Source organism: Octodon degus, unplaced genomic scaffold (assembly GCF_000260255.1).
Source record: "Octodon degus isolate 3935 unplaced genomic scaffold, OctDeg1.0 scaffold00073, whole genome shotgun sequence".
Taxonomy (NCBI): domain Eukaryota; kingdom Metazoa; phylum Chordata; class Mammalia; order Rodentia; family Octodontidae; genus Octodon; species Octodon degus.
Genome location: NW_004524649.1, coordinates 7505906 through 7524508, shown reverse-complemented (window position 1 = coordinate 7524508; position 18603 = coordinate 7505906). Strand labels below are relative to the sequence as shown.

At 41.9% G+C, this 18603-nt stretch overlaps 2 protein-coding genes across 5 annotated transcripts in view; one reads left to right on the top strand and one right to left on the bottom strand.

Moving 5' to 3' along the window:
• Nucleotides 1-4927, bottom strand: part of Dzank1 (double zinc ribbon and ankyrin repeat domains 1) — a 50113-nt gene extending 45186 nt beyond the window's left edge. Inside the window, exons 1-2 of the mRNA XM_023720130.1 lie at nt 4840-4927; nt 2281-2433 (exon numbers count right to left, since the gene is read on the bottom strand). Of these exons, the coding sequence (XP_023575898.1) occupies nt 2281-2389 (109 nt within the window). The 5' untranslated portion in view covers nt 2390-2433; nt 4840-4927. The remainder of the gene's footprint in view (nt 1-2280; nt 2434-4839) is intronic.
• A 112-nt stretch (nt 4928-5039) lies between these two features.
• Polr3f (RNA polymerase III subunit F) lies at nt 5040-18015 on the top strand. 4 transcript variants are annotated; one of them, XM_023720213.1, is made up of 10 exons: nt 5154-5402; nt 6333-6450; nt 9982-10049; nt 10399-10419; nt 10544-10611; nt 11853-11965; nt 13457-13600; nt 14163-14270; nt 15485-15676; nt 16623-18015. In XM_023720213.1, exons 1-10 carry the CDS (start codon nt 5341-5343, stop codon nt 16698-16700), a joined length of 972 nt encoding a protein of 323 aa, XP_023575981.1. In that variant the 5' UTR covers nt 5154-5340; the 3' UTR covers nt 16701-18015. The 4 variants fall into 4 exon arrangements, with proteins under 4 accessions (XP_023575983.1, XP_023575981.1, XP_004635654.1 ...); XM_023720214.1 differs by lacking the exon at nt 5154-5402 and adding an exon at nt 5414-5796; XM_023720215.1 differs by lacking the exon at nt 13457-13600 and having other exon boundaries at nt 5040-5402.
• The last annotated feature ends 588 nt before the right edge of the window (nt 18016-18603 follow it).

Sequence of the window (18603 nt, the reverse complement as noted above, 5' to 3'; positions counted from 1 at the left end):
CATGTGGTGCTGGGGGATTGAACCACGGTCCCTGTGCTCCGCCAAGCCTGTTCCAAGTAGGTGCTTTAGACCACTGAGCCATCCCACCAGCCCAATATTTCTATTTTCTTTCTTATACAATGCATTTTCACAGCCTTTGTCCATTTTTTTTATAGGGTTATTTTTGTTTTGGGCACTGAATTATGAAACCTTTTTATTTGACATTTAAATGTTAAAGAATTTGGGTAGCCTATTAGTCATAGTATCATTTGTAATTATATAATCTCTCTTCAGAGCTATAAGTATCATATTATAATTTTATCTTTGCTTATGATTTTTTAAAAAATTAGACATTATTTTATAGTTTTTTTCATATTAAGTTTCAAAACATAGTACAGAGCAGTGCTGGGGAACCTATGGTGTGTGTGCTGCAGTGAGCCCACGAAGCCCTCTCTGTCACCTAGCATTGTCCCAGCAGCTGAGCATGGGACAACAGTGCAAAGAAACACAGCAAATGCCAATTTTTACCTTCAAGAAAAAGCTGTTTGAAGCTGGGCATGGTGGCGCAGGCTTATAATCCCAGCATTCAGGACGCTGAGGCAGCAGGACAGTTATGAGTTCAAGGCCAAGCCTAGGCTACAAAGTGAGGTCAAGGCCAGCCTGAGCTGCTTAGCAAGATCTTGTCTCAAAAAGACCAAAAAAAAAAAAAAAAAAAAAAAAAAAAAAAGTTGTTTGTATCACTTACAGCTCTGATATTGTGTTTTTCTTTAAAAATAAAATATATTAATGTATGATTGTTTTTTCTCAACTAAACTCTCAGTATTCAGGTTTATTTGCCATGTTGGCACTTTTCCACAAAGAAGTGGGCTTGGGGTGGCAGCTTGGGCACTGGGTCTGTGAAAGGTTCGCCATCACCGGGTTAGTGCAACAGACTACACTGGAATTCTTTCTTGGTCTAGGAAGCACTAGTGCAGGTAAGTCATCTGTATATATATGTGTTATTAACATATAAAACTGGAATCTAAGTCTTTTTTTTTTTTTTTTTTTTTTGTCTTTTTGAGAAAGGATGTCACTATGCAATTCAGGCTAGCCTTGAGCTCACTTTGTAGCCCAGGCTGGTCTCAAACTCACAACTATCCTCTTGCCTCAGCCTCTACAGTGCTCAGATTACAGGCGTGTGCCACCATGCCTGGCTCTGGAATCTAAGCCTTTTAATACAAATATTTGTTCATGTTTTATTTAATGAAGGTTTCCTATGCAAAGTACATATGAATACATACATACATGTATGTATACACACACATATATGTCATAAATACATTTAAGAATTTGAAGAGGGCCGGGGAGATGGCTCAGTGGAATACGCGTTTCCCTGGCAAGCGCAAGGGCCTGAGTTCAATCCCTGGTTCTGCCAAAAAAAAAAAAAAAAAAGTTTGAAGAATAAATATTACCAGGAAATATAATCTATACTTTATTTTTGCAATAATAGTTAAGATTTCTTAAAAAGAAAAGATTTCTTTTATTAAATACTATATCGGGCCAGTCAAATAGCTCAGTGGATTAAAGCTCCTACAAGCAGGCACAGGGGCCAGGGAGGCCTGCTGTGCCAGCCCTGTCCCTGGGGCTTGCTGAGATGGCAACTGAGACTGGGCGTGGTGGCACGTGCCTGTAATCCCAGCTCACGGGAGGCTGTAAACAGGCGGATCGCTATGAGTCCGATCTAGTAGTGAGACCATGAACGCCCTGTAGGCCCTTCCCTAAAATACAAAAAATAAATAAAATAAATAAGTAAATACTATACCTTGAGCACTTCACATGTGTACCAACCCATTTCATCATCATAGTGGCTCTAAGTGGTCAATACGACTGTGCTCATCTCACTGTGAGAAAACTGGAATTCAGAAAGACTGCCCTGTGCTTGAAGCTATTAGAAGCTGTCAAAGCGTGGACTCAATCTCTAAGCCTGTTAGAAGTTAACATAGCAGCTTATACTAGGAGGACAGATACTTTATCCCTGGGAAAGCGTGTGGAAGCAACTAGACATCTTTCCTTTGCTGAGTCATGCTGCCGCCGCCCCTTTACACCTGTAGAGGCGAAAGCTTAGTCATCACCAACCATTTTTATCTAAATATGTGTCCTTTTATAAGCCACCAAAGGGCAACACTGTTTGAACTGCGCAAGTATTACATCTTCCTAATTCCTGATTAAAGAAAGCATGCAGAGATCGAGCAGCAACTGCAGGAACACAAAGAATACTGTAAGGTTTTTTAAAAACTCATTTCAAATCCATGATATTCCTACCTGATTTCATTTCCAAAAGAGTGTTAGTATTGATTTCATGGTTCGCTTTGCCAGGCTGAGGCACTCGCAGTGGTATGATCTGAGGAGCACACACGGAACCGGCCGTCATGGTCCCTCCTTAAGTCAAAAGCCTAGATGAAAATCAATGCCATTCTGCAAAAAATAACAGCAGCACTAGTAAGCTCTAAAGGCAACATTGTTACTACACCACCTGCCAATATCAGCCCATTTTTTAAAATTGCAATAATGATTGCATTTTAGCTGCATTTTTGCTGATTTGGTCTTTTTTTTTTTTAGGATTCTTTTTTAGTTAGAAAATTATTTCAAACTGTGAGATTACATAAAGCAAGGAGAAAAAAATTTTCTTCACACAATATTTATAAAACTATAAATGGGGCTGGTGAGATGGCTCAGTGGTCTAAAGCACCCATTTGGAACAAGCTTGGCAAAGCACAGGGACCAAGGTTCAATCCCCCAGCACCACATGCCAGCCAGCCCCGCCCCCTGGTGGGCTGAGCTGGCCACACACACACACACACACACACACACAAATAAATAAAATTAAAAAAATACAAATGTCTTTAGAACTTTTATGTTTCAGTTAAAACATAAATGTATTTAGAAAATATAAATTTGCTACAAACTTTAGGAAAGCAAGTCTCTGTGGAGCATTGAAGATGTGGATTTATAAAAAGTATTTTCATTTATTAATAATATTTTTGTGTTTTCATTTTTCTCATGTCTTTTTTTTTTTTTTTTTTTTTAGACAGGGTCCCCACTACGCAATTCAGGCCTGCCTTGAAATTACTACATAGCCAGACTGGCCTTAAACTTGTGGCGGTCTTCCTGCCTCAGCTCCCCAAGTGTTGAGATTACAGGTATGTGTCACCACGCTCAGCTGCTGATGAGAACTTGTGTGGGGATTTGTCTAAATATCTCACTTTTAGGGCTGGGGAGATAGCTCAGTAGAATAAGCACTTGCCTGGCAAGTGCAAGGGCCTGAGTTCAATCCTGGGTTCTGCCAAAAATAAATAAATAAATAAATATCTCTCTTCTAAGCAAGAAGGAGGAATGATAGAGGGAAAGAGTTACTTTAAATGACTAAGTAGCAGCCAGGTATGGTGGCATACATCTGTGATCCAAGCACTTGGGAGGCTGAGGCAGGAGGATCATTGGGCTAGGCTGGATTATATAGTGACTTCAAGGCTAGCTTGGACAGCATAATGAGTCCTTGCCTCAAAAAAACCCTAAAATAAAAATAAGTACATGACTAATGCAGAACAGAGAGTACCACTAATTTCATGACCTCAGTTTCTTCTGGAAACTTGAAGCCTGTTCTTGCCTTTGGTTAATGGCCATCTCTTCGATATCAGGGGAATTCATCACACAAGGTAAACAGAAGCAAGTCTGTGTGCAACATGAAATGTGATTGATCGATCGATTGATTGATTGGGTGATTGAGTAGGGCCCTGCTTTGTAGCACAGGCTGGTTTCCAAATCATGGCAATACCCCTGCCTCAGTTTCCTAAGTGTGGAGATTACAGGAGTGTGCCAACATGCCTGGCTTCCAGCCCTTTTACAAACATTTCTTTCTTTCTTTTTTATTTTGAGACAGTCTCACCAAGTGTGGGCTGCAACATTTATTTATTTAGAGACAGGGTCTTCCTACATAGTCCAGGCTGGCCTGGAAATGGTGGTGATCTTCCTTCCTCAGTTTCCTGAGTGCTGGAATTAGAGTTGTCTACCACAGTGCCCATCTAGGCTGGAATTTTTGAACACCCTGCTTCAGCCTCCCAGAGTGTTGTGATTATACGCATGCACCACCACAACTAGCTCTAGTCTACTTTCTGCACATTTTATTATTTACAATTTCCATGTACGTAAACTTACGAATTTGTGACTAGGCATTTAGACTCTTGCGAGCATCATGTTGATATTGCTTGTGGCAACGCTAACAGTGCTGCTCTGCACCGCTCAGTGGCTTGCGTTTGAGCGCGCTGTATTCTCAAGAGTAGGACAAGGAGTCTGAAGAGGGCCTTAATCCTCTGGTAGGACGGATCCTGTTGGAAGAATACAAACTGCGGATGCTGACAGTGCAGCACCAGGGCTCGCAGCATTGTGGCGGGACATGGGGGAACTCGCTCATCCATTGCCATTGAAGTGGGAGGGGTTGCAATAAAAATGAAAATTAGTTAGAAATAAACATAGGGAGGAGAGAGTAATTCATGCGTGGCGACTGTGACTGACCTTAAGAGGTTGGGGTGGCCACTGGTCCTTAAACAAAGGGGAGAAAAAAGCTGATTCTAGATGCTAACTGCAGATGCAGACGACAGCACCCACCTCCACCTTCCAGTCCCTCCACCTGGACCCTCTCCTCGCCACCCAAATGCAGGACCCGGTCTGGTCTTCCGCCCTGGCCCATTTGGGACGGTCAAGGACGCCTGCATCCTTCATTTGGAGTGACGATGGCCCTCCTCCCCCTTCTCCAGCAGCGGAGACCGAGATCTGAAGTCCCGAGGCCACCCCCAACACCCCCTGAACCGGCCTTCTGCCCCTCACCTCTTCTAGCTTTCTCTTTCGCCACTGCCCGGGTTACCACAGACGCTGCAAGGTGCGGCGCGCCCACTGGGAGCTGGACAGATGATTGGCGGAAAAACCCGCTTCTTAGCAACTAGCCCCGCCCTCCCCTCCGGGCGGGGTGACTGGTACCCTCCGGAGCTCCTTCGGGTCGGCTTTGCCATAGGCATCCAAGAATATGCCTTCACAGAGGTTGAAAAGCGCGGACAGGCGCCGTCTCCTTTAAGCATGACTGAACAGGGTTCTCTGTCCGACAGATACTGCTATCCTGACCACGAATAAGAAGCTGTAGCGGCTCCGGCGAGTGACGCAAAGCAGGCACAGCTTGGCCGCCTAAGGCCGACAGGCAAGAAAAGACCGGCTGCGACTCGACCAGGAAGGCCCCCTCAATCCCGGCTTGGAGCTGTTTCTTCAGGCTGCTGTGGTTCCCTGGCTGGCTTCTTAGGAGGGTGTCGTCCTTCCACGGCCGAGAACTGCGCCTTAATGGCTGAGGTGAAGGTAAAGGTGCAGACGCCCGACGCGGTTCCGGTGGAAATAGAAAACAGGTAAACGATTGAGGCTCAGATCCGGATTCGGGACCCCGCGCAGGCGGCAGACCATTTCTTTAGGAGTTCTTTAAAGAGGCCGGTCGAGGCTCGAAGAGTACGCGGGACAGTGATTCTGGACACACAACTCCCCTTCCTGAAGAGCAGAACGCAGGAAGTTCCAAACGAATGTCGCTCGTAGCGTTATCCCGGAACCTGGAAGTTGTGATGTTGCATTCCCTCTGTGTTAAGGCAGGCAGTTGCATGACAGAAGACACGTTTTTCCCGTAGTGCTTGTGGATTCATGTTGTAGTCCAGGATTCTGTGTAATTCTCACAACAGAACGTTTGGATGAAGTTAGAGTGCAGTTTGTGAAAAGCAACAGTATGCCGGGTGATTTCGCTGGATTGTTCAAGTCAGGATTGTGGCGCCCCTAAAGCCTCTCAGTAGTATACCACTTTTTCTTTTAGTCTTTTAATAGTTTTGAAAGAGCCCAAATTTGTCATTATGTCACGAATAACCTATTTATTGACCCAAAGACAAGATTTGGACTTCTTTGGTAGGCATAATCTGCCAAACAAGCCCCCATTATGGTGAGTTACTGTGACAAATTTGGATTCCCACCAGAAATGTCCATGTTTACTTCCTGCTTACAGACTTATGACTTAACTTTTTCATATTCCAGCTGATAAAACTGAAGTTTTTCTATTTTTGTTAGATTTGGTTCTAATTTAAAGTTTGTTATTTGTGAGGAATAGAAGAATCCTCTTTAAAGAGCACTTAGTATCTTTCTCAGTTTTTAACTTGCTTTGGTTAAGAGCTGACATAGAAAGCTAGATTGTCTGCTAAATGTGGAAAAAGGCACAACTTCAAACTGTTTTACTTGTGTTTTTTCTCCACTACTCCTTGAAGCAAGTAAACATGATATATTATTAAAACCTTTGTTTCTAGGATTATAGAATTATGTCACCAGTTTCCTCATGGAATCACAGACCAAGTAATTCAGAATGAAATGCCTCATATAGAAGCCCAACAGCGGGCGGTGGCCATCAATAGACTCTTGTCCATGGTAAGGAGGATCCAGTTGCTTTCACGTACAGTAATTATTTATTATGATCGCCATTGCCTCACATTATGTAGTTGTGATCGTTAATTTTATTTGTTTACTTGACTAGAGCTGGGATTCCCAGCTGTCTGGCTAAATCTTGTTTCTAGACATGCTCTAGAAAAGATTAGTATTTGAATTGGTCTTCTTTGGTGTGATGGACATGATCCAGTTCACTGAGGGCCTGAATAGAACAAAAATGCAGAGAAAGGTTCAACCTGCTCATTTCAGCTGTGACATCAGTCTTCTGCCATCGTCACTGTTGGTATTTAGGGTCTTCAGATTCTGACTGGAATCTACACCACTGGCTCTCTGCTTCTCAGGGCTTTGACCAATCCAGCTTGCAGCAAGCAAATCACAGTATTTCTCAGCTTCCATAATTACATGAACTGCACATGTAAAGTAAATCTTTCTAGTAAGAGAGGTGTACGTGTGTATGTTTCTTTTCTCTGAAGAACCCTAATACACTAGCCATAAAATTAGAAAGTGTGTTATACTCTAGTTGTGTCTAGTAAGACTTCAAACCAAGAAGCAACCCAGACTTCTTGAATTGAAAAAAAGAATTATTACTGTTGTATTTATTAAGGTAATTGGTAGGTAAGAGCACATAAGCATAGGGTGTTCTTACCTTATATCTGCTTCCTGCTGCTGGTGTTGAATTTTAAGGAATGTAGATACGGAGAGTTGAGGACTGTGTTCCAATTTTTAAGCCATTCTTTTCACTATTCTAGTTCAAGGGCTGTCAAAAAGTGCTAAGTAGTACATCTTTTAGGTTTTGTGGGCCCTATGGTTTCTGTAACAGATTTGTAATTGTCATTTGAACAAGCAGCAGCTATGGGTGATGATGCATAAGCAAATGGGTGTGGCCATGTTCCAACAGAATTTTACTTATAATAAGCAGAGGGCCATATATGTGTGTGTGTATATATATATATATATATATTTTTTTTTTTTTTTTTAACCTGTTTTCACCACAAAGGTAAAGAAGTGCATGGAATTTCTAGTGACTTACCTATCATAAACATCTGTAGCTTCTTAGCCTGTGATCCTAGGGATGTAGCTCAGCTTCACAAGCTCTTGCTTGGCAAGCGCAAGGTCCTGAGCTTGATTCCTGGTATGAAAAATAAATAAATTAATTAATAAATTAATTAAATTAAAGAGTCTGGGCATATAGTTTACTGTGAAGGCCCTGGGTTCAATCCCTAAAGCCCCCTGGTGCCGCCCCCAAGTAAATGTACAGCTCCAAGAAGAGGTTGTGGCAGGGGACAGATACTATTCCTCTGTGTTATTCCACTTCCTCTCAGCTTTCTCTTCCTGCCTGGTGAACATCCTCAGTGCCTTCCTCTCTTTCACTGCCTCTGCTCCTGTTACCTACTTCTTGTCCTATTGGTTACAGGGTATCGACAGGAGCAGTTTTAAGATTTTAAGCAAAAGATTGTTAACTCGTGAAGTGTTGCTGGTCTTAGCTCTTAAGCAGTGTTCACATTTGTCCCCCATCAGCATTTGTACTACTCTTGCCTGTGTTCAGGCACTTGGACTTTACCCGGGCTGTTGCAGCAACATCATGACTGGCTTCCCAGACACCATTTGCCTCGGAGAGTCCTCCCCAGTCTGTCTTAAGTGCATTTGGACCAAGTCACTCTCTTTCCTCCAATCTGCCAACAGGAGAAACAAATCTGAGCTCCTGGGTCTACCACACCATGCTCCTGCCTTCCTCTGCAGGCTTATGTTCTTTACAACTCTCCCTCAGAAGTTTCGTGACAAAGGAAGTAGACTTTCCCTGCCTTGTCACACTGCTTCATACATCAGAGCCATGGCTTATGCTGTCCTCCCTTCTTGCAAGGCCCTTTGCTTTCTCCTTGCACTTATCTTAGTGATCCTGTGGAACTCAGCTCTGTCATTGTCTCCAGAAAGCCACTCAGAGACCCAGTGTGGGCCATAGATACTTCCCTGAGTCGCTTCCTACCCTTAGCTCTTTCTTAATGCCCGCCTGGAAGTGTTGAAGTTGGTTATGTGCTTCCCTGTTAGAATTTGCTTGCTGAGGGCTGGAGTTGTGGTTTAGCGTGAGTGAGGCCCTTGCTTTGATTCCTAGCATAGCAAAAAAAAACCCAACAAAAAACAAAAAACCCTTCAAAAAGTATGTTTTTCCTCCCAAATGAACTGTCATAGCACCTGGCACAATAGAGGTATTCATTACATGTTCATAGGCTGAAGAAATGACCAAGGGGAGCCTCTGCATTGATCTTCGCAGTCTCACTTTGGTATTGGTAGAGTTGGGGGGTGGCAGTTCATGTAATATGTAAATCAGTCCTTAAGTCTTCCGTCTTCTTGGCCTAACAGGAAATGGGGCTCTCTCAGCCACGTGGGTTCTCCTAAGGTGAGAGCCAGTGAAACTCAGAAGCATGGCAGAATATACTTTGTCTTGCTTTTGGTATAAAAATAATTCTACCTTGGGCCTTTTATATATAAGTTGGCCTTTGCACCTAGTTTTCATCTAATAAAAATTATATACATCAGTAAATGTGACTATTTATAGTTTCATTGTTGTGCTATTAAATATTAATGCGCATTTAATTGTGGAGCCTTCTTTGAACTTTTTATTTAAATATATATATATATATATATATATTATATTATATTTTATTTTATTTTTTGGTTACTTGAGCCAAGGTCGTATTAGGTAGTCCAGGTTGGCTTCAAACTCATGATCCTCCTGCTTTAGCCTCCCAGCTGCTGGTTTTATACAGATATGTGACAGTATATCCAGCTTAAGCAAATTGTTTTAACTTTTGTTACATTTATTTCTTTTATATTTTCTCTTATTGCTGGGACAAAATACCTGATACCCAAAGTGAACGGAGCAAAGGTTTATTTTCGCTCACAGTTTTTTATTTTCATTTCATTTTTTGGTACTGGAATTGAACTCAAGACCTTCTGCTTGCCAGTTTGCTCACAGTTTGTAAAGGTTTTCATTTCATGATCAGCTGGCTTCAAGGCAGGGTGACCTGGCAGAGGAGAAACAGGCAGGTAGGAGGCAGCAGGCAGTAAGTGACAAGCAGAAAGCAGCAGCCCTCTTTCTGTCCCTTGTATTTTGTACAGGCTACCCACCTGTAGGACAGGTAGCACTCACACCCATAAGGTAGCAGCCTGAATCCTAGTGTTGGACCATGAATCCATCCTAGCATCATCCTTGATCCCAGCACCGCACTGTAGGTCCAGCTGCTTCTGAAAAGCCCCACTTGTGACCTCGTGAGGCTTTAGGGGGACATCTAGATAGAACCCATATATATATATTAAGTGAATCTTAGTTTGAGTCATTATTTTAAAGTTCCTTTAAACTTTTTAAATTTATTGGTCATGTAACTAAACCAGGATTTAGCATGTAGGTATTTTAATGTGTATAATAAAAAATGCTAATGCATTAACATTTGATGTTGGACTTGATTTATCTTCAAAATATGTAACTTCTTTTTTCTGTTTAAAAAAACCCCTCAGGGTCAGTTGGATCTCTTAAGGAGTAGTACAGGCCTTTTATACAGAATAAAGGACTCTCAGAATGCTGGGTAAGCACCTGTCTTTTCAATTTTAAGAAAATTGTAATTATCCCAAAAGTTATGTGTGTGTTAGAAAAAAAGCTGATACAAGCCTGTTGTAATGTCACTTGTCCTGTGTATCATCCCTGCTTCCTGTCACACGTTCCATTTCCCAGGGTAACCTTAGCAATGTGTATGTGTCCTTTTAGCTAAATATATAGAAATAAATACTCATGGATGATTATATATTTATATATAATCTTTTCTTTTTCTTTTCTTTTTTGTTTTTAAACAAAAATGGGATCATGCTATCCATACTGTTTGTAACTTGCTTTTTTCACTTACTATCTTGGACATCTTTTCATGTTGCTACATACAGCTCTGTCTCATTCTTTTTAAGGTAAGCCCATTTAGTAAATAAGCCACTGTGGTGGCCTTGTCTGCAGATTCATTTACATAGTCATGTAGATTATTAGTTTAATCTTGCCCTTTTCCTTTCTTAACTCTGTTTTATTCTTCTGCAGTAAAATGAAAGGATCGGATAACCAGGAAAAGCTGGTCTATCAGATCATAGAGGATGCAGGAAATAAAGGTAAGCCTGTGAAGGACCAAGTGGCTAGAGTGTCCTGCTGCTGTTCTTATGAAAGGGAGGGAGGGGACAGAGAGAATACTCCTAAAATGTGTTAACTTGAAGGACAGCCAATGGTGTCACTGTTTTATGACCAGAGATAGGAAGAAACCTCTGAATTCTGTGTCATATGTATGCATTACCTTTTGAAAACTTAATCTTATTTTTTTAATTGTTATGTTTTGGCTGTATGACTATCTTAGTCCATTTTCTGTTGCTACCTAGTTAAATACTACAGATGAGGTAATTTTATAAAGAAAAGAAATTTGCCTTTTACTGTTCTGGAGGCTAGCAAGTCTCAAGGCCCGGGCCACCTCTAGTTAGTGCCTTCTTGCTGGGGGGACTGCTGTATGGAGTTCCACAAGGGATAATTTGGTGAACACAGCTGCCCACAGGTGCCTCCTCTCAAGTGCCACTAACTTAGGGCTTTGTAGATTAGAGTTCCAACATATGAAATTTGAGGGAAACATTTAAGCCATAGCAGTAACCTGGAGGAGTCATTTAAACTTTGCGAACCTCCATTCGTTTATGTTGGCATAAATTGTGGATAATGATGCCTCAGGAAGGAGCAAAAGAACGCATAATGCAGCATGGCATTCTCTAACCCTCTTGACAAACTGCGCCAAGACTGTGTATGTCACTAGGTGTGGTGGCATGCATCTGTGATCTCAGCACTCTGGGAGAGTGAGGCATGAATATCACAAGTTTGAGCCCAGACTGGTCAATTTAGTGAGACCATCTCTATCGCATCTCGGCTTTTTGGCTAAGATCAAGTGTAGTGAGACCATCTCAAAATAATAAAAGGGGTAGAGGCCCTAGGCTTCATTTCTAGGACTGGAGGAGAAGAAACATTTTGTCAAGGGATTTGCTATTAGCTTTATTTCAACAGTTTTGTTTTAAAATTAATTAATTAATTAATTTGACATAGAGTCTCACTACGCAGTTCAGATTCATAGTGATCCTCTTATATCAGCCTCCCCAGCACTGGGATTACAGGTGTGCACCATCATGCCTGGTTTTGGTGGCTGGCACAGTGTGCCTGAGGTTTTGGTGCCAGGGATCGAACCTGGGTCCTTGCCCTTGCCAGGCAGGTGGTTAGACTGCCGAGCTATCTCCTCAGCCCATATTTCGATAGTTGTGGAATGAGAAATACATATAGGAATGAAAATAAAAGTCTATAATTCATGAACTTTACTTTGTTACAGGAATATGGAGCAGAGATATTCGATATAAAAGTAACTTGCCATTAACAGAAATCAACAAAATTCTAAAGAATTTGGAAAGTAAAAAACTTATTAAAGCTGTTAAATCTGTAGCGGTGAGTAGCTATTTTTTCCCTCAAACTGTTCACTTACATTTGTTGTTGCAAGTATATTTCAAATTTTATTCATGGACTTATGTTGTGATTCAAATGTAATTCTGGCTCTTGAGAGACTGAGGCTTGTGAATCTTGAGTTTAAAACTAGCCTAAATGACTATGTACTGAGTTCATGTGGCTCAAAGCTCCAACCCTCTAATTGCATGGACAACTCCCATCCTAAAGCCACTTAGGGACCCATCAGGAGCCACCTTGTCAGCATAGACCCAGCTGTAGTACAAGGGACCTTCCATGAATAACAAGGTCCTCATATTGGGAAGTTCCCAAAACGTAGAGGTTACTTAACAGGAATGGGGAGACTAGCCAATTCCTTATGAAACAACAGTGAGATTCAGATTTCTTACTGTTGTAGTAGGAAGTTAGGAGTAAACAAGGGGCAGAGGCTAGGATGATCATGTGGATGAATTAGAGCTGAGAAAGCTCTATACTTGGTTTAGTGTAGGTAGTTCCTGTAGACATATTCCTGATATATATTTATATACAGTAGTTGGTGGCTACACAGATCTCTTCACCCAGTCAGCTGAGAAGGCCTGGGAGCAGCAGCACCAATGAGCTGCGAACATACCTAATGGTCAAGTCCTGGTTTCTAGTACTGTTTTCCAATAAAGTGAGCCAGGACTCCTTGGAGTAATGACTGATTCTAGGACTTACGTTAGGAAGTACATAAGCTGCTCCTGACATTAGGTCACATAGAAAGTGCTAGTATGGACACGTGCATGCATACATACACATGCGTTATGATGGGGCATGTCAGAGGTACACAGGACCAACTGAAAAGTGTCCATGGCTAAAACTGAAACAGTTGGAATAACAAAGTAGTACTGGATTAGAACTCATACTACATGGGAAATATCATGAGTCCTTGTAGATACTAAGTGAGAAATTGCCACACCTGAAAGAAGCCTAAGGAGATGGCAGCCGCATGTAATGTGCCCTGGGTGGAATCCCGGAGCAGAGTGAGGGGGTGCTCGAGAGAGAGTTCAGCGGTGTAAGTACCTGCTTGGTAAGCACAGGGTCCCGAGCTCGATCTCTGGTACTGCAAAAAAAACAAAACAGAACAAAAAAAGCAAACAAAGAAATATTGGTGCAGAGTAAGGTCATTAGGGAAAAACTGATGAAATTTGAGCAAGCGTGGGCTTCAGCTGCTCATGCAGTCAGGGTGGGTGCAGCAGGAGAGTCTGGAGTCCCTGTACCTGGGCTGTCTTGAGTCCCTGGGTTGGAGACCAGCCTGGACAATTAGTGAGACCTCACCTTAAAAAGAAAAGAAGGTGGGTCACTAATCGTCACAAGTGTGCAGTACTAATTCAGTATGTTAATAATAGAGGAAACAGTATTTATTATAGGAATAATTTGTTTATCTAAAATTGTTGTAGCTTTTTAAAAATAATTTTTAGAAACTGTTCTAAATACACTGTGCATATTCTTCCCTAGGCCTCCAAAAAGAAAGTGTACATGCTGTATAACCTGCAGCCAGACCGGTCTGTGACTGGCGGGGCCTGGTACAGTGACCAGGATTTTGAATCTGAATTCGTAGAGGTGCTCAACCAACAGTGTTTTAAATTCCTACAGTCGAAGGTGAGGCAATAGAATTGAAGGAAGTCACAAGTCCTTTTTAAAAAATTTTCTTCAGGGGGCCTGCCCCTTAGCTCAGTTCTTTAAGTGGCTGCTTCAACAAAGCAGTCAGGTTCAGGTTGCTGTGGTTCAATCCCCACAACTCAAGCCAGCCAAACCTGCCCTGAAGGCATTTGGAGCAAGAAATAAAAAAAAAATAAAAATAAATGAAAAAGTTTCTTCATAAAAGATATTGTCTTATATATATTTTTGTATGATTGAATCTAAAATGTGGACGTTGGTTATTTCTACTGAACATAGTATGTGCTGCTGGCTTACATATAAACTGTATTGTGAAAGCACTGCCAGAGCCGGGCTTAGGGGTGCACGTCTGTAATCCCAGCACTGGGAGACTGAGGCAGGAGTAGTGTTGGAAGTTTGAGAGGAGCCAGGGCTACAAAGTGAGCTCAAGGCCAGTCTGAACTGCAGAGCAAGACCCTGTCTCAAAAAAAACCCAAAAGAGAAACAACAAAAAGAAAGCACTCTCAGTATTCTTGCTTAGATCTCTTATATTTCAATCCTACAGGCAGAAACAGCCCGAGAAAGCAAACAGAACCCAATGATTCAGAGAAATAGTTCCTTTGCATCATCACATGAAGTGTGGAAATACATCTGTGAACTGGGGATCAGTAAGGTCAGAGCTTGCTTTAACTTTTCAAGTAGAACTTACCTTCAGCATGATCATCCTTCATCATATGGATGCAGTTGACAGCGTGTTCCTGTCGTGTTTGACCCAGACCCTTTCTCAGTGATGGACATGAGCGTTCCCCAGAACCCGCTCAGGAGAAACACTGTTTATCAGGCACAGTCTGCTCTGTCCTTCAGCTGGGAACATAGGTGGTGGACTCCAAGAGTTGGGACTTTCTTGGGGACAGTTTGGCAAGTGTGCACAGTAGCAGATTCCTCGTCACTTATCACCAGCAGTTTTCTCCTTAGGATTTCCTTTCTTAGAAGACCTAAGTGCTGTCATCAGCATGTCCATTTAAGGGACATGTCCTAATCAACAGAACTCAGGTGTCACTTGGATAGGTCATTTGCACTTCCTGGTACCCAGATTTCTGTCTCATAATGAACCAGGAACTTTGACTATTTGGGATTTTCTATTTGTTTTTTGTCTCATTTTCTTTCTTTTTTTGTTTTTAATGTGCATGTGTATGGTGTTAGGGATTGAATCTAAGTCCTTCACATTGAGCTACATCCCCAATCTTTTTTTTTTGAGACAAGGTATCACTATATAGTTCAGGCTGCCTTGATCTCTGTAGTCCAAGCTGGTCTTGAACTCTCAGTAATCCTGCCTCAGCCTCCCAGTACCATTTGCAAATGTGCACCATTATGCCTGGCAGAACTTATTTGTTGGCTAGTCTCTCTTTCTGCTCAGGCATTTTAGAACTTCCCATCACATTTTTGTCAAAAATGTGTTACTTCAGGGCTGGTGTGGTGGCACATCTTATAATCCCAGCTACTCAGTACTCTTGGTGCTGGCAGATTACAAGTTGAAGGTCAGCTAGGCAAATTTGCAAGATCCAGAAGGAAAATAAACTAAAGTGTTGGAGATGTAGCTCAGTGGTAGGAGACTTGTCTAGCATGTGTGAGGCCCTGGATTCAATACCTATCACTGCATTAAAAAGAAAGTTACTTAAAGCTGGTGACACCAGAACAGGTTCAGCGTGTGGTTGGACTCTGTCCCTAACTTGCCCCTGGTTTGTGCTGATTCCAACCATTGTCACCCTGTTTACTTTCCATGACTTCTGCAGCATTATGTTTCCTCATGTCACCTGGACTTGTTTTTAACACCCCTTAAAGGGTGTCCCCTCATCCTTGTGTCCCTTCTAATGAGTTCCTTTTTAGGTAGAGTTGTCCATGGAGGACATTGAAACCATCTTGAACACCCTTATTTATGATGGGAAAGTGGAGATGACTATCATTGCTGCCAAAGAAGGCACAGTTGGCAGCGTAGACGGACACATGAAACTGTACAGGGCAGTCAGTCCGATCATCCCACCCACAGGCTTGGTGAGGGCGCCCTGCGGACTCTGTCCGGTAAGCTAAGTGATTTCACTTAACCCTCGGCTACTACCAGGCACACGTGCTGCCTAAAGAAACAGCAAGTGTGCTGTTTTCCCCAGACTTGCAGGGTTGATCAAGAGCTGTTAGAACTTCCATATATCCTTGATAAACAGACCTTTTGAAAAAAAAGTCATTACATCTTTCATGGAATAATCAGCTTAAGGATAGTTGCATTTTTTGCCCTTGGTCCTGTAATGCCCATTTTGATGAGGACTAATCATTTCACCTAATGGGGAAGGAAGTGAGAGCTGGGGAACATATCATGGGCCAGGCTCTTCTTAATGATTTTCATACGTGGTCTCATTGAATCCTGCTGATCTTTGAAGTGAGGGGTGTTATTTCCCCTAAGGAGGGAACTTGGGGTGAGGGATACAACCCAGTGGCACAGCAGAAGCTCGTCAAACTCAGAGTAATATCTTTCCCAGCATGGCCTAGCACACACTGTCACTCACATCCGGCTGCTAGATTTGCACCATGTGCTGTAGGCACTGAGACCACGAGAGAACAAGAAAGGTCTGGTCCTCATGGCATTAAATTCTTAGGCTTCTTCGTCTGAGCTGTATGTTGAAGTCCTATTCCCCATTTGTATGCTAAGTGCTCCATGTCCTGGTTTCAACTTTTAGCTAAAAGGCTTCTCATACTGGGAATTGTGTCCAGAATTCTTCATGGGAAGGAAGCAGCTACACATGAGCAATGAGCTAGTCAACAATGCATAGGTCTCCCTCATAGTGCTCCGCTATGTGCTGTGGCCATGTTCATCTTGATGCTGCAGTAAATGCACTACCTGCTCATGAGCAGGCTCAGTTACAGTATGTTCATAGTAAACAGTTGTAATCCTTTTCAGTTTGCAAGTAGATGGTTGGGTCTTGGATGGATGGGTCAGGTTGGATGTAAACTTTTTTTTTTTTTTTTTTTAAAGGTCTTTGATGACTGCCATGAAGGTGGTGAGATTTCACCTTCTAACTGTATTTACATGACAGAGTGGCTTGAATTTTAATAAAGGGCTCTGAACTTCACTGACATTTTGCAAATGATGTTACTTCAAGAGCAACTAATTGAATTCATAACAGAACTTCAAATTTCCTTGAAAACATACTTCACATTAACAGAAACAGACTTGCTGCTGTGAAGGCTTTTGTCTTTACCTTACGAAGACTAAATGTGTCCTGTAGAATAGCCACAGAAAATGGGACAGGCCAGGCTCTGGAAAAGCCCGCTCCAGCTCTGGGGGGGTCCCAGCCTTTGACACTCACAAGACTTTGGAAGACTCAGAGAAAGAAGCCAAAAGCTTATCAAGCATTGTGGTAATGGCTGGAGCAAAAAAGTGTTTAAGTCTAATATGTCCGATTCATTTCTGCCTGTAGGGATTGAAATGTAAGAGATATAAACAAGAATACTGACAAGTATCACCACGCCCACTTTTGGGGCCCACATAGCATGCAGTACCAGGGATCAAACTTCAGACTTTGTGCTTGCCAGGCAGGTACTTATGCCACCGAGCTATCTCTCCAGCCCCATTTCAGCAGTTTAGATTCAGTCTTATAAAATGACATACAGGACTATCTTTTTTTTTTTTTTTTTTTTTTTTCAGTACCAGGTATTGAACTCAGGACCCTGCGCTTGCCAGGCAAGCACTTATTCTACTGAGCCATCTCCCTGGCCCTAGGAGTATCTTACGAAGATACTTTGTTTTGGTACTGAGATTGAACTTAGGACCTCATGTTTATCAGACAGGTGCTATGCCAGTGAGCTAAATCCTTGGCCCTGAAGACACTTTTTACAAAAAGGACTTAGTGCCCTGTCCTTGCCATCCAGGGAGGCAGCTACAAGCCAGCAGGCCTGCTGAGCACCAGAGATGGCTTGGGGAACTGAACTGAATCTTGCACTTTTTCACTTCCTCTACCTGTGGTTACTGTGCTGGGCAGCACAGCTCAGAAATCCTGGGGGCTTACGTTAATTATGGGAGGAATGCAGACTGTCAGGATTAATTCTTCCTTGTGTATTATTTAGATTTTTTTCCTATAAAGAAAAAAGACAATAAAGTATTATAAACAATTATTGTTTTATGCATTTATAGTTTTTTAAAGTAACTTAAAGCAGAGAGTAATTCAATTACTATTTCCACATGATTCAAGTAAAGTTAAATTCTGATTGTAAGTTTGGTCATATCAGTGCTAATCAATCTCTAAGAACATTCTACTAGTGTATCTAATTTGCTTTTTACTAACTTGTCAAATTTTAATTACAGAATACATGTTTAGTGTAACATTCACGTAATTCCCTGGTATAAAAGTAAAATGAGGATATTTATCGTACTATACTTGCCGAATTCTCATTCCCCAAGATAACTGGTGTTAAAAGTTCACGTCTTTTCCAGACTTTATATGATCATGTCTAAAAACCGTAAGACTTTCTGTCTTAAGGTGGCTCTGAATCCTCTAAGCATAAACAGTCTAGGAAATTCTGTTTCTGCCTCAGACCCAAATTCCTCAACATCAAGTGTGAATTCAGTGGAAAATGAGGCAATTCTTAGGAACTGGGAATTAAGGGGTTTTTTTTGGTTTGTTTTGTTTTCAGGCATATGATAGGAAAAAAAAACATGGAATTATTCAAAGAGCTCTTTAGGAAGTTAAAAAGTTGAACTCTGCAGAACAAAACATAAAAGGATGTTGCTTTTTAGATTTGTTTGTTTTTGTGGTATTTGGGGAGTAAACTCAGGGCTTTCACACTGAGCTACATCCCTAGCCCTTGTTAAAATATTTTATCTTGAGACAGGGTCTCCCTAAATCACCCAGGCTGGGCTTGAACTTCTGACTCTCTTGCCTCAGCCTCCCAGAGTGTTAGGTAATAGGTGAGCACTGCTATGCCTGGTTGGAAAGGTTACTTTCTGTTTACTGGTT